Genomic DNA, 16,066 nt, shown 5'->3' on the forward strand with positions numbered 1-16,066 from the left:
ATTTCTTGCTCACTTCCATGCTTTCTCCCCCCCTCACTAGCAGAAAAGAAGAGACAGGCACACTTTGCATGGGAAAAGCACCTCCTGCCCCTGCTTATGCCCTTTTCAGTGTCCCTGCTTGTATCGCTTTGGCAAGTTAAACTAAATCACTGCGGAGCCAGTGGGCCCAACCTCAACAGTGCTCCGGGGTGCTCACCTTAACAGTTGCCTGGCTGGGGGAAGCAGGCACGACCTTGGCCTGCAGCGCGGGTTGTGACACTCACAGCGGTTCTCTACATAGGATGGAGTTGGGATGGAAGGGTTAAAGAAGACCTGGTTATGCAGTATCACTCAACACTAAGCGCTTACAAATTTCATTTCCCACGAAAGGACACCAAGTAACAGAGAACCCGGTTAAATGTGCAGGTGAGGTAGATCTGTAAATGGCACGTGGCGTTTGTCAGTGGCTGTGGTCTCTGCTTGGACCATCCTGCCAGGCACAGCACCCTCAGCTCCCTCTCTGACCCAGCTCTTTGGGAGAGCGGCAGTGGGCTTGAGGAGGGCACAGGACCTGGGACAAAGTGAACATAAGGGCAACTACTACAGCACAAGACTGGCTGTTAAATGAGGGCTCAAGCTCATCTTTTTTCCATTTTCCAGCCTGTCTGAGAGCTGGACGTGTACAATGTCAATGGGGAGCGCTGACACAGTTGAGGGTTATCCCCAAACAAAACTCACATATAACTTCGGGTGAGAGGCCAACATGCCCACCAGTTCAGTCTTTCTGCAACTGATTTCTCTCTCCTGCACACTTTGGAGAGAGAAGGAGAAAATGAAATAGAAAGAAAACATGCTGCTTATCGAAATGATGGTAAGAGCTGCCATTTAGAAACCCAGATACCCTAAGTCAAAGCTTTATCAGTAACGATTCTTAGCGTCAACGTCATTCACAGCCTGGAGAATTTGGGGGACAACTTAAGATTAGTTTATCCCCCTCCTTTCCTATTAGTCACTGGTCGGTCAGAGGTATGTGCAAAAGGGGGAGGAAGGGGGGTGTAAGAGTGGCCCCAGGCCAGGCTGGCTGTGTCAGTGTGCAGCCTGCCTGGGGAGAAGGCTCCACACCTGTGGAGAGGCAGCACCTCCCCCCCCCTTGCCCCTAGTGCCTGCCCTTTGGAAAAGAAACTCTTCAGAAGACACATCATGAGGCTACTCTGTTCAGTGTGCATATGATCTTTAAAAAAAATGTTTACAAATATATATATTTTGTATATGTATTTCTTAAATTCCATTTAGAAATGTAGCTAAAAAAAGTAGAAAAGCGCTAGCGAGAGTAGGCGTGAGACCAGCAGACTGCTGCACTGCCCACGTATGAAGGCACGAGTGTGGAGACACACCTGTGGTCAGGTCTGTGCCGTGATGGTCTAACCCCACTCCAGTATTACCTACCCCACAGTGTTACTGGCTAAAAGCAGTATGTGGCCCATAGTAGCGTTTGTGGTAAAGACGCCTGGCATCTTAACATGATGCTTTCAGGCTGGAGGGAGTAGAAATCAGATCCTTTATTCACAGGGCCCTCTTCTCTCTGCGTTCAGGTTCCTTTAGGATATGTGGGCAGGACAAATGGTCCTTAAAGCCAGCACGAGCAGAAGCTGTGCTCACATTAAGGCCCTTACTCACCTCCAAAGCAGAGGAAGGGGTCATACCACAAGTAAGAATTATGCCCTACATGTTAAACGGAAGACATTTAAAATACCAGGCTATTTAGGAGATACTCTGTGCGTTTTCTGATGTGCGCAACACACTTCAAAATCACCAGGGATCAGCTTGTGGCCTAGATTTGCTCCTCAGCATAGTCAATCATACCAGTCCTTGTGCACGGCTTTTTGAGCAGCCCAGCACATGAGTTGAATTCTAGAGTTTCTCTTTGCTATTCCTCTTGCTACAGATCACTCTTTTGCTTTTCAAAGGAAGCCTGCCTCTTTCCACAGATATCTACAGGAGGCGAAAGTTAAGACTGAAGTAACATCAACTGTGTTACGATCTCAGCAGCACTTTAAAGTAAGTGGCCAAGCATTATTAATTCATTGGTGCTCACTTTTACATCATTTATCATAACGAGCTGCTGTGGTAGTCATGTGGATGCAACGAGTATTTCCAAAGGAATTTCATTGTGATTTATCAATTAATCAGCGGGCCATTACACTTTATTAAAGTGTTTCCCAGAGTCTTAAACATTCATTGCTGCCTTTAGAGCAAATGCTTTAACTCCTTCTCAGCCTACCGTGTCCTGCAATCAGGCTGTTCTGCCAAAAGCTCGCTTTTGCTTTTCGTGGTGTCAAGGCCCGCAAAGGAGTGGTACTAAATAACCAAAAGTGAATTTGATCCCTCTGGCCTCATTCAACTGGCCACAGACAATGCACAGCACAGCATTTTTACATCTTTGCTAAATAGGTATGAACAGGCAAGGGAACAGGGAGGGCTGCAGAAAAACTGACACCCCCTCTTGGTGGGGTTACTGTTGCCGAGTTTCAGTGTCTTAAAAAAAATCTGTTCACAGAGAGCAGGTAAAAGCAGGAACCCAAGTAATTCATTAACCGCATGCACGAAAAGCAGGCAAGCTCTGAGACGTTTTCTCCTGAATGATCTTCACAGTTAGCAGCAGGGGATACAGCACAGGTTGGCTACATTCAATGCCAGCTTCTCGGAAGAGGCAAGTCCATTGGAAAGGGAGATTTAAGTAAGAACGGCAGTACCAGCCCTGTGAACTGAGTGTGGAAGAGATCTGGCATTTTTATCACCACAGTAAGAGGTCACCAGTAGCCAGGCCTCATCCACCTCTGACCCCCTGCAGGCTGGCAGCCATGCTGCAAACATCCATTCTTTTGCCAGAACAAAGACTAAGAGAATTTGGGTTTTGATTTCTCCATGCAATTCTTTGCATCTCTTTCTCTCCCAGCCTGCAGTTTCTGGAGGGTGCACTGCCAGAAGGGGTGGTAGCTGACAGGTCAGGCTTAAAAAAGGGAACGTGTGTATGTGTGCAGGCGTTAACAGCCATGTCTGTACAAGCCAATTCCTTGTTAGTTGAGGTTTCAGCAGCTATTTATCAGAGGGGAAAAGAAACAGGTGAAGAAATTTTGATTAAAAAATAAAATAGGCACAATAAAAGATGAAGCTACTGCAGTTTGAACCAATGGCACTGTGTTAACAGCATGACCTTCCCCTTCCAAATCCCAGCCATAGCCCCTCCAACTATGACGCTGGCATTCTGAGAGAGAGGAGAGTTTGCCACTAACACAACATGGAGGAGAAAGCAAAACAAACCAGCAGCCCTTCCTGCTCCTCTTCCCCACCCCTCTCTCTCCAGCCCCCCAGTCCTGGACTAAGAGAAGACCTGGCTGTGCTGCTGGGTGACCCGGATAAACGTTGTTCTCCTGCTCAGCTCCTTGAGTTTGGCAGCTCCCACGTAGGTGCAGGTGGAGCGCAGCCCCCCGAGGATGTCCAGGATGGTGAGTTCCACGTCCCCTCTGTACGGTACCTCCACAGTTCTGCCCTCCGAAGCCCTGGAGAAGACATCAGTTACTGCATTCATGTCTAGATGCAAAATATAACAGTGTGTTTACTGGAGCAATATGGAGCTTAATACTCTGCATGCTGCAGTTTACAAACATTCCCCCACCTTTATTGCTTGTCTGCTTGGTGCTCTCAAGCACTGAAATGCCTCAACTCCAGTCACCACCAATACTGGGAACTACAAGCTGACAAATCATAGAATCATAGAATGGCATAGGCTGGAAGGGACCTCAGAGATCATATAATCCATCCTCCCTGTCATGGGCAGGGACGCCTCTCAACTAGATCAGGCTACTCAAGGCTCCGTCCAACCTGGCCTTGAACACCTCCAGGGAGGGGGCATCCACAACTTCTCTGGGCAATTTATTCCAGAGTCCTACCACCCTTGTACTGAAGAATTTCTTCCTAAGATCTAATCTAAAGCTGTTCTCCTTCAACTTAAACCCATTTCCCCTTGTCCTATCAGTGGACACTCTTGTAAAAAGTCCCTCCCCAGCCTTCCTGTAGGTTCCCTTCAGGTATTGGAAGGCAGCTATTAGGTCCCCCCGAAGTCTTCTCTTTTCAAGGCTGAACAATCCCAGTTCCCACAACCTGTCCTCGTAGCAGACGTGCTCCAGCCCCTGGATCATCTTTGTGGCCCTCCTCTGAACATGCTCCAACAAATCTGTGTCTCTCTTATGGTGGGGACACCAGAACTGGATGCAGTATTCGAGGTGGGGTCTCACAAGAGCAGAGTAAAGGGGGAGAATCGCCTCTCTTGACCTGCTGACCACGCTTCTCTTGATACATCCCAGGATGCGGTTGGCCTTCTGGGCCGCATGAGCGCACTGCCGGCTCATGTTGAGCTTCTCATCTATAAACACCCCCAAATCCTTCTCTTCAGGGCTACTCTCAACCCACTGTGTGTCCAGTTTGTATTTGTGCCTCGGATTGGCCCGACCCAGGTGAACGACCTTGCATTTTGACTTGTTGAAGCTCATGCAGTTAGCACTGGCCCATTTCTCAAGCCTATCAAGGTCCCTCTGGATGGCATCTCTTCCCTCAAGTGAGTCCACGGCACCACACAGCTTGGTGTCGTCGGCAAACTTACTGAGGGTGCACTCAATGCCGTCATCCATGTCGCTGACAAAGATGGTGAACAGCACTGGACCCAGAACAGACCCGAGGAACACCGCTTGACACTGGTCTCCATGTAGACATCGCACGATTGACCCCAACTCTTTGAGTGCGACCATCCAGCCAGTTCTTTATCCACCAAGTGGTCCATGTGTCAAATCCATGTCTCTCCATTTTAGAGACAAGGATGTCATGTGGGACAGTGTCAAACACCTTGCACAATTCCAGGAAAATTACATCCGTTGCTTTACCCATGTCAACAAGCACTGTAGCTTTGTCGTAGAAGGCCACTAAATTAGTCAGGCATGACTTGCCCCTAGTGAAGCCATGTTGGCTGTCACCAACCACTTGGTTATTTTTTTATGTACAGCTGCCAGGAGAATCTGTTCCATGATTTTACCTGGCACAGAGGTAAAGCTGACTGGTCTGTAGTTTCCCGGGTTGTCCTTGGTCCCTTTTTTAAAGAGGTTATGTTGGCCCTTTTCCAATCTGTAGGAACCTCACCAGACTGCCAGGACATCTCAAATATGATGGCTAGTGGCCTAGCAACTTCAGCCGCCAGTTCCTTCAGGACCCGTGGATGTATCTCATCAGGTCCCATGGACTTGTGCACCTTCAGGTTCTCTAGGTGTTCCCAGACCTGATCTGCTCCTACCCTGGGTGGTTCTTCACTCTCCCAGACCCAGCCAACATCCTCTGTGATGTGGGTGGTGTGGCTCGAGCGGTTGCCAGTGAAGACTGAGGCAAAAAAGTTGTTGAATATTTCAGCCTTCTCCACGTCCTCAGTAACCAGGTCACCTGCATCCTTCCAGAGAGGCCCCACATTCTCTCTCATTTTTCTTTTTTCTCTCACATACCTATAAAATCCTTTTCTGTTATTTCTAATATTGCTGGCCAGATTTGACTCTGTCAGGGCCTTAGCTTTTCTAACCTGGTTCAGGGGCTTCACAGCCCCTGGGCTCTGTTCCATGTCACTGACCAGATGCAGATGGAAATGATCCAGCTGTCTCCGACCAGCCTGATTTCTCCAGAGCCCACAGAGATGGAGTGGGAAACCTGTTACGGAAACCTGCTGCAGAGTTGTCCCTTGAAGCTAAAAGGTGAGCTACCACGGTTCAGAGCCAGGCAAAAAGGCCAGAAAAAATAGCAGTGCTGTGAATACTGTCAAGTACGGGCACATGCCAGCACAGACTGCACCGTCCCCAAAAGCACATCTGAAGAGTTACACGATGGAAGAATCCAGGCAAATAACTTTCGATCCTTCCCCTTCAGCTTTCTCCAGCCTCATGCTCAGCAATGCCTCCTGCAGTGGAGTTCCCCAATCACCAGCTGATCTCAATAGGCTTTAGAGCAAGCTTGTTCTGCACGGCACGCTAGCACCTTTGGAGAGGTCAGCCTTGGGAAGGGGAGGCTAAGAGAAATGTGGAGGGGAGAAGGGATTGCTCTCCTTCTTCCCTACAAAATGGAGGCAGAAATCATGGCAGGGATCTATCATTGTTGTAAATGCAGCTTTATTTATTTCTCCCTTAAACAAGTTGTCTAGGGGATAGCGCAAGAAAGAAGGGGCATGCCTGTTTGGAGGCTCCGGTTGCAAATCATTAACAACAGCAACAGCGGCTATGTGGAGGCACTTCAGTGTGAGCCTGGCTATATTTCATTCTGTTTAAATGTGAGGTCAAAGCCCTACGGAGACAATAAAGGAGAAGTGTTAATATGCCATGTGAATAAGGAACCATGATTAATCTCCCTATCTCTGATGAGTAATTGACTCTTTCTTGAAACTCCTAAATAAACACTCTAATAAGCGGCCAACGGAAAATGTATGTACCACACACAGACGGCAGTCTGGCAGACTGCGCGGGGCTCAGTGGTGTGCTGGAGGGCTTGCGCTGCTGGGAGGTCACAGGCTTTTGCCTTCAGCTCCAGTGTCAGCAGGAAGAGATGACCTGGCCCACAAAGTGACAGAAAAGTAGTCATGCTGCCGTTCTGCAGCATGGTTTTCGGCAAGCCCACGTCCACCAGTCAAAGTCGGAAGGTTCAGCTTGGCCTCTGGGGAGCTGCCCGCGAGACCGCCAGAGACAGTGCACGTCTGGGACTTGGGGAAACCCGTGCAAGTTTTACCTGCCAGATCCTGCCATCTGAAGAGCTCTGCATGCTGTATTAGCAAAAAATGCAGGGTTTACTGCATTCATGCACGACTGCCCATTCAGTTCACGCATGAGAGGCCAATTAATTTATGCATGAATGCCCCATCAGTTCAAACGAGTGCCCTGTTAATTCATGGTTGAGCATCGTGTGGGGCATAGTTGCAGGGGGTCTGATAGCAGAGAGTTGATATTGCAAACAAAGGCAGCCCCAGTTATGGTGGTTCAACAGCCCTGCAGAGATGGCAATGTTGCTTCCAAGTGCGTGAATACCTGGCAGTCCTTTTTTTCAGAGCAACATCACAGAAATGTAGGACACTTGGAGCCACTGCTCCTGGGAGATGCCCCTGCAGTGGCTATGGTGATGTCAATAAGCTGGAGTCTGCAGCATGCCACTTTTGACTTTGGAGACCAAAACCTACAAAAATGTTGAACTCTAATGTCACAGCCCCAAAGCTCTCACAGATAGACAGTTGCTACTGCTCCTCTAGTAGCAGCTGACAGACTGGTGGGACGTCCTGTTGATCAAGAAGTGACCTCCAGGTACTGTACTGGGGGAAGCATGCTGGAAAAGAGGTGTCAGCAGCTCCACAGAATACATCAAGAGTCCAGTTTTATGTTCTTCCTTGGGAAAAAAGTGTCAAAAATAGCTGAAAATCTCCATGCCCTCACCCTACATGCTGCAAATAACAAATGTTCCAGAAGGAAAAGGAGTATAGGATGGACGTGGGATAGAAATCTAGAGCTGTGAGTTAAGCAACCGCAAGCACAGCAAAAGGTCAGTGCTCAGTTAATGTTGTTAACTGTGGAGCAAAAGCCCCAAGAGAACGAAGCTGTTTGGTGTGTCATCTTGCTCCCCAAATGGGGAAATGCCCATGCTGCTGCATGTGAACACTGTTCACACACACCACACAGCCCCCATTTTGGATGTAAATGAAGCTCTATACAGCTACTGAACTCATGACCCTACTGGTACATTCAACGGTGGTGTTAATGTTTGCTTGTACAATCTTAATTCTATGTTTTTATGCTAAAGCACAGTGAATAACTTGATCTGCCATTACGTTCTTGATTGGTTGTTTGGAAGGGACAAGTCCTAAAATTTGTAGCAAATATTGAGATTACAATGATGTTAACCCTGACAGGAGTCCATAGGGGCAAGGGGTGGAATTGGTAACGCATTTATATTCAAGCTGTTGGGACTTTCTTGGTTATGTGTTTGGTAGAAACAAAGTGTGAAGTTTGTAATAAGCATGTGCTCAGACTAGTGTAATATTAACCTCCATAGTCTTGTCCACAGGGATGAGGGAGGAAAGTTTGTGATGAGTGTCTATTCAGGCTGTGTTAACATTAACCCCAATGCTCTAGTTCCCCAGGGGAAAGGAGTTTTTAACAGATCACAGCTCAGACTGTGCTGATAAATCCTGTCATCTGCTTCCCAGGGGAAAGTGGGTGGAATTTTAGTAAGTGTATGCACATGTTGTTGCACTATTAACTGCCGTAGTCTGGTCCAGGCGTGGGGCCTGGGGTGGGTATATAACCAAACTGTGACGTTAACCCCTGTAATGTGGTGCCCAGGATGGAGGAGCGACATCTTAGTAACTGTGCTGTTACAGTACTAATCCCTATTGTCTGGTCCAAAGGGAGGAACAGTGGAGTTTATAACTGGTGTACATTAAGACTGTGATGATGTTGAAAGAACTCCTAATGGATTAACATTCAGAGAGCTCTTCGATATGTGCTTTGCAGAGGTGAGGAGTTCCGTATAGGCTGTAAATTGCTGGGCTTGCTCTGCTCTTGTGTGAATGCCAAATCAGTTCATGCATGAGCACTGATTAAATTAATGCATGAGTGTCCAATTAATTTATGCATGAATGCCCAATTAATTTTTGCACAAGCATGCAATTAGTTCATGCATGCATACCCAAATAATTTATGTCCAAGCATCCTTTTAGTACATGTACGCACGCCCAATTTATTAATGCATGAGCACCCAGGTAATTTACACATGAGCATCCAATTGTTACACACGAGCACTGTGTTGGGCATATATAGTGGAGTTTGGGTAGCAAGGGCTGCTGGCGTGACCTGTGTGGGAGAAGGCCATGATCTGCTTCATGCCAGTCACAGAGACGGTTCCATCTGGCTCTGAAAATGGTACAAGCCACCAAAACTTCAGCCAGTCAGGAGAGCACATGACACCTCTGCTCAAATGTGTTTAAGAAACAGGAGCAGCCACTGGGAGAGGAGACACACCTCGACACCCTTGAGGAGACACGCAGCTGAAGATGCATTCTCAGAAGGAGGTGTTCCGTGCCAAAGGTGCGCGCTCCCAAAGGGATGGTAGTTCCTGAGTGAGCCATGCCAGAGCAGGGACACCCACAAAGGGGACTGTGGCCTGCATGCAACCCGTGATGGAGTGGGCACAGTAAGAAGGAGGAGTGGCAGACAGAAACCATTACGCACACAACCACAATGCCTTGTGCCACCCCTTTCCTCACTGAAGGAACTGGGACAGACTGTGATCTGTGGTGAAAGTAAGGGGAGTTGAGAGATGGATGGGCAAAGAGAAGTGTCTGGCTTAGTGGAGTCTGGAAAAGGGGAGGAAAGGTGTTTAATTATGTGTTTGTTTAATTACCAACAGTGATGTCCTAGTTTCGGCTGGGATAGAGTTAGTTTTCTCCTTAGTAGCTAGAATACCACTGTGGTTTGGGTTTAGAATGTGTTAGTTGGCAATAGATCAAACGAAGTAAAAAGTCCCAAGTCGAGACTGTTTTGCCAGCAACAAATGCCTGCGCACAGGCCGTGCACGGATGACAAGGGGCGGCACAAAAGCTGGCACCTTGGCAGAGAGCTGCATAAGCAAGTCAGCAGGAACTGCTGAGGGATTTGCAGCTCTGACATCTCTCCTGGAGTTATGACCCGAAGTTAATTCTTTCTCCGAAAAGAAAGGTGAAGATGGAGCAACTGGGACTCCCAACAGCTGGAAAAGGTGTGTTTCCGGTGCTGTCGGCAGAGCCTGTGTGTCTCTCGCCAGCCACGGACTGGTGAACAGAAAGGGAAAACTATTTGCTTTAGACTTGTCGCACAGAGTCCAATCTGTGGTGCATCCCGTAACTCCCGGCCTGCTCATGCCTGCTGCTGGCATGGAGGGATGTGCACGGTGGGTGGGAATACTGGCAGAGTGGGTGGAGTGAAGCACATGGGAAGGTGCCCGGTCAGCCCAGCAAAACGTGGGTCAGGATAAAGGGGTCAGGCTGCCCCAGCGTGAGGCAACCTTATGAGTGGAGCATTTAAGAAATGGCAGGAATTGAGGGCAGGTCTGGCATGCTGTCATTTGGGATACAGAAAAAGACAGTAAGTAGCAGACAGCTGCTGGTGCTATTCTGTCTCTGTGGCCCAAATTCCAGCCTACTGTTAGTATAAAGTGCCAAAACCCAGCTTAGTAGCAGCTGTGAATTGTGGAGTGACCACAGCAGAACTGTGGCATTCACACAAAAGCTGTGACATCTCAAAAGGGTTAACAAAAGCAAATTGGCTCTAACTGAACAATACTGCAGTCTCTGTTCCTGCTTGCATTATTTCTTTTTTCCCATAAAAGAAACTTAATAACTGCCTTTCAGAAATTCCCAGCTCTGAACCATGTTCCTCGTGGAAGGAGGTAAAAATAAACCAATATATAAATGACATAAAAGTAATGAAACCAGGTACACAGATTTCATACGAAATTAAATGGGATCAACTTGACATACTCATTACAAAAAAACAATTACTCTCACGGCTTTATTCCCTGCTACAGCTATCTCACTTTACCTGTCAATTTTAATTTAACTGTTTACTGGAGGCTCAGGGTCTCCTGCCAAAATGTGTAATTTTGAGAAGATGAAGTTAAGTGACAAGTAGTCTGATTCTGCAGGAGGCTGAGGACACTGAGCTCCCCACTACTTGAATAAAACACTGTGAGAGCTCACACCCTTCTAAAGACAAAACAGTTTATTGGGGTCCCTGATACGGACTTAGAGCTGGGGTTTTAAATTGCATATAAAGAAGCCCCACTGATTTGACCTGTTTAGGGTATTCAGCATTTAAAATGCTGAGTTAGAACCCTTTTGGTTCAAGTTTGCCATAAGCTAAACTAGTAAGTGACTAAACTTCCTGTAACTTCTCCTACAAGAGTAATTCAGAGCAAAGCCTTGCCCTGTTTCCAATAGTCCCTTCAATGCCCAGCACATTTACAGTGCTGCATCACTCAACAGTTGCTATTTTTAAACCGCAGTGATGCTCATCATGCTGGGACAGGTCAAGCAAGACCAAGACCAAGGCTGGTGTGACTCGCCAGCCCTGAGTTGTGGCTGCAACATGAACAAGATGAGAATCAGCTCCTTCACAGTTAACAGCTAAGGCTTACAGGAACAATGTTTGGAGCTGTTGTAGCTAGTAGTAGACTGGGGACTCCTTCTATGTTATCTACTAGTGGACACAAAAAAGCAATATCGTAATAGGGACTAAAAAATTTCAGATTGTGCTTCCGCTCCCTTGTTGCTGAGAAGGTTTCAGAACTTCATTCCAGGGGACTCTAAAATCAGGATGCAAATCAAAATACAGCTATGAATCAAGCACAATTTGTGTAGTATTGCCCATAAGGAACTGAAAGGGTCTATCTAGACTGAGCCAAATATAGCACCTTTCTGTACAGCCTTTATTCCTACAAGCCGCAATACTTGCACTTTTTCTCAGTTTTACGGAGAATCGGTGTCAACTAATTCTCCTGCTGGCGACAAATTTTGTTGCCAGATCACACGCACACCTAACTAGGTGGAGCAGAATTTAACAGCTGCCTTAGTCCTTTGGGGCACTGGTACAGCAAGATTTCTCAAACTTTTCCTGCAACTTTCCCAGCTCTGTGGAGGCCAGGCCCTAAATGCCTCTGCTGCACTGAGATCCATGCAGCATGCTGCATCATTTGGGGCTACTCTGGTGCTCTGTTACCCAAAAAGGGGTGGGAAATCTGTACAGAATTCTGCTGCCTAAGAAGACTGCCCAACAAATGCAAGAGGGAGTCCTGGGGCTACCCTCTGTGACTGCGAGTGCCTTGGAGTTCCTGGGCCCTCATGAGCGTTACAGCTGTAACTCAACTCCATACTGGGGAAGCCCCAGCTGGGCTTCGCTGATTTACCAGGCACCCACCTTTTGCACGCAGAAGGAAGCCGTGTGGGCCAGCCGGGAACTCGTACACCCACAGGACATCCAACCTGGACAAGCAGAGGGCCAGAAACTGCAGCCTGGTGTGCCATGTTCCAGCATTTAATTCATTCACATCTTGAGAGACCAGTAAGTCAGAAGAGTGGCTAATGACTTCCCAGGCCACGCAGCTAGTGCTGCCGTGACAGCACACTGCACTGCCCGCAAGTGAGTGAACACGGCTGCTCTGGTTCAGCCACCTCCTACCTCCTCCCTGTCTCCCCCTTGATGTCATCCTTCCCTCAGATCTGCTGCCATTAAGTGTTGGCAGCAGCTTCCTAAATGGAAATAGAGGCATGGGCCTGTTTCCAACAGATGCCTTTTGCACAATTCTGCTCCAGAAGGTACTGGAGACGTTATCACAGAATCACAGAATGTTAGGGATTGGAAGGGACCTCAAAGGATCATCTAGTCCAATCCCCCTGCCGGAGCAGGACTACATAGATCAGATGGCTCACTGCAATTGCTCCTGTGTGGAATTCATACCTGTATTCAGCAACACCTCCTGCATGCTTCTTCATGGCTGTATCAGAGCTCATTCCATAGAAGAGTTTTCACCTTCTTGCCGTTCTTTTCCATAATCTCTCCAGCACACTGGTCATGACCTGCAAACATTCCTCAAGCATGACAAAATCAGCACCGGCTCCTGTGATCAGCAAAGCAACACGTAAGGAAGCAGGGAAAGGAGAGGAGGGTGAAAGACAAAGCAAGAACACAGTGGCTTCCAAAACCAATAGCCAGCCCTGAACAGTTTGGTACAGAGTTCCCTCCTGTAAGCAAGACAGTAAACTTGGAAGAAATGCTTTACTGAAGAACTGACACGTGCTGAATTGTATTTCTCCGATATTTTAAATGGAAAGAATCCTTTCTGTTGTGATGACAATGATACAGATTATTCTACTCCACCCCACCACTCCTCATTTTCAAATTCAGTTTTAACCCTTTACTTTGTAACAGTATCTGAGCACAGTTCCTTATTAACTACTGTTGTGACTACAGTACACAGAACCTTAATCACACAGCTGGGACCTGTTGAGCTCAATGCTCAATGAGAAAAGGACAACTCCTACTTTAAGACCTTCCTAGGTTACAAGCTCTGAGTGGGAAGGTACACTGAAAGAAGGCATGCACATGAATGTAATGTACTCCTCCCAACACTGACATAAACAAGCAGATTTTTTTAATGAAATGATGGATTTTTCAAATCCATCAGCCATATGTGTTCAGTGTAGGTCTGGGTGATCCCTTGTCAAAGAGATCTGGATGGGGCTGTATTTGCTTCCTCTTGGTTAAAAACTCTGGGTGAAGGACTGTCCACCCCTGGGTTCTGTGGTACTCGGCATGCACCACAGAGGAGGTCTGACCCAGAGCTGTAACTCCTAAATATGTTCCAGATACTGTATAACATCACTGAATACTTAATCACACCTTTCAGTCCGTCCATCTCCTCTGGTTTCGTAAATCATGAAATCAATTCCACTGAAGGAAGATCAGGAAGAAGGTTTTTGGAATCACTCTTAATTCTCTACTGTGATTTCCAATATTTCCAGCTGGGCTGGAACTATTCCACCAGCAGCTTTTCCTGTGATATTTTGGCATATCTAGTCTTGCTTGGAAAAGTCTGGCTTTTACCTCTTTCGTGAGCCTGTGATGACCCATCCCTGAAACAAAGCATTTTCCTGTTCAGACTCTGCTTCTTCAATGTGTATGTGTCAAAACAGGCCTCCTCTCTGCCCAGCTTCTTCCCAGAACTGGAAAAGAACAGGGTTGTAAACCACACTTCATAGAAAGCAGATGAGCCTGAACTAACCCCACCCTGTTATGAACATGTCCGAACTAGGGGCAAGTTGTGCCTGACTAATTTAGTGGCCTTCTACGGACAAAGCTACAGCGCTGGTTGACATGGGTAAAGCAACAGATGTCGTTTTCCTGGACTTGTGCAAGGCGTGTGACACTGTCTCACATGACATCCTTGTCTCTAAAATGGAGAGACACGGATTTGACAGATGGACCACTCGGTGGATAAAGAACTGGCTGGATGGTCGCACTCAAAGAGTTGGGGTCAATGGTGCGATGTCTACATGGAGACCAGTGTCAAGCGGTGTCCCTCAGGGGTCTGTTCTAGGTCCAGTGCTGTTCACCATCTTTGTCAGCGACATGGATGACGGCATTGAGTGCACCCTCAGTAAGTTTGCCGACGACACCAAGCTGTGTGGTGCCGTGGACTCACTTGAGGGAAGAGATGCCATCCAGAGGGACCTTGATAGGCTTGAGAAATGGGCCAGTGCTAACTGCATGAGCTTCAACAAGTCAAAATGCAAGGTCCTTCACCTGGGTTGGGCCAATCCAAGGCACAAATACAAACTGGGCACACAGTGGGTTGAGAGTAGCCCTGAGGAGAAGGATTTGGGGGTGTTTATAGATGAGAAGCTCAACATGAGCCAGCAGTGCGCTCATGCGGCCCAGAAGGCCAACCGCATCCTGGGATGTATCAAGAGAAGCGTGGTCAGCAGGTCAAGAGAGGCGATTCTCCCCCTCTACTCTGCTCTTGTGAGACCCCACCTCGAATACTGCGTCCAGTTCTGGTGTCCCCACCATAAGAGAGACATAGATCTGTTGGAGCATGTTCAGAGGAGGGCCACAAAGATGATCCAGGGGCTGGAGCACCTCTGCTATGAGGACAGGTTGTGGGAGCTGGGATTGTTCAGCCTTGAAAAGAGAAGACTTCGGGGGGACCTAATAGCTGCCTTCCAATACCTGAAGGGAACCTACAGGAAGGCTGGGGAGGGACTTTTTACAACAGTGTCCACTGATAGGACAAGGGGAAATGGGTTTAAGTTGAAAGAGAACAGATTTAGATTAGATTTTAGGAAGAAATTCTTCAGTACGAGGGTGGTAAGACTTTCGAATAAATTGCCCAGAGAAGTTATGGATGCCCCCTCCCTGGAGGTGTTCAAGGCCAGGTTGGACAGAGCCTTGAGTAGCCTGGTCTAGTTGAGAGGCATCCCTGCCCATGACAGGGAGGTTGGATTAGATGATCTCTGAGGTCCCTTCCAGCCTATGCCATTCTATGATTCTATGAACTCTGGGGAGAGCCCAGGTTAGGTAAGTCTGGCATTACAATTTGCTCTGATCTCTGTCACTGTCCAAACAATAGCACTGGACCTTGAAATCTTAAGAGTGAAATCACTATCAAATCTGCTTGTCTTCTGCTATCTATTTAAAAGCTCCGTAGATAAACCTGAATTTGGGAATATTTTTATTTTAGAATACATGACAACTGTGGAGTGTGCACTGGTTTATAAACGCCAGTTCCCTCCCTCCAGCCCTTTGCCAAAGAGCAGACCTAGTAGCAATGCCTGGGAGCAGAGCATCCAGCTGCTCTGCTGACCTCACCTCCCTTTGCCTGGTTGTTGTTTGAAGGGAACAGTATGTCCGTGGTAAAGGGATATTAAAAATGAGGCTTATGCAAAACTGCTGACCACATCACAAGCAATATTTATAGCCAGGCACCCGTTCAGGTGTCCTATCATGCCAGCTACCTGGCAGATTTTTCCTGAGCTCCTCATTTCAGATGGCTGAGTTTTAAAGCCTCAGTTTGACTCACATCTGATACTACTATTAACCTGCCAAAAACGAAGGGAACGCTCATCCTTTAAGACATTCTCAATTACTGGTGGGGAGCTCCTGTTGTTACTTGGCACAATCTTGCTCAATCTTTGCAAAAAAATAAGTACTGTGGGAAATCTAGTTGATGTCTTCTTCATCAGTGGAAGAAAAATACATGAGGAAGGAGGGAGGGATTTGAGGTCAAGGTTTCAAAGAGGGCAATTAAACAAGTCAAAGGCCTGCCAAAGGACACTCTGGACGCTGGCTTGTCAATACTATCCCCCGATCCCCAATTCTAGTCCTGTCTCAGTCTGTGGGTCCCACTGCCCCAAAATTATTAATGCGAAACAGTCATGTGATATCTACACTTCATAATCAGTGAATTTTGTTTCCTGTGCACTTAAGTA

The 16,066-nt window shown here is 47.4% G+C and overlaps 1 protein-coding gene across 1 annotated transcript in view; it reads right to left on the reverse strand.

The window, feature by feature from the left end:
• Positions 1-3,352: 3,352 nt before the first annotated feature.
• GMPR (guanosine monophosphate reductase) overlaps positions 3,353-16,066 on the reverse strand; it is a 44,416-nt gene continuing 31,702 nt past the window's right edge. The window contains 4 exon segments of the mRNA XM_086608916.1: positions 3,353-3,539; positions 12,537-12,604; positions 12,606-12,670; positions 12,673-12,696. Of these exon segments, the coding sequence (XP_086465042.1) occupies positions 3,359-3,539; positions 12,537-12,604; positions 12,606-12,670; positions 12,673-12,696 (338 nt within the window). The 3' untranslated portion in view covers positions 3,353-3,358.

This window comes from Tauraco erythrolophus, chromosome 3 (assembly GCF_009769465.1).
Source record: "Tauraco erythrolophus isolate bTauEry1 chromosome 3, bTauEry1.pri, whole genome shotgun sequence".
Taxonomy (NCBI): Eukaryota; Metazoa; Chordata; class Aves; order Musophagiformes; family Musophagidae; genus Tauraco; species Tauraco erythrolophus.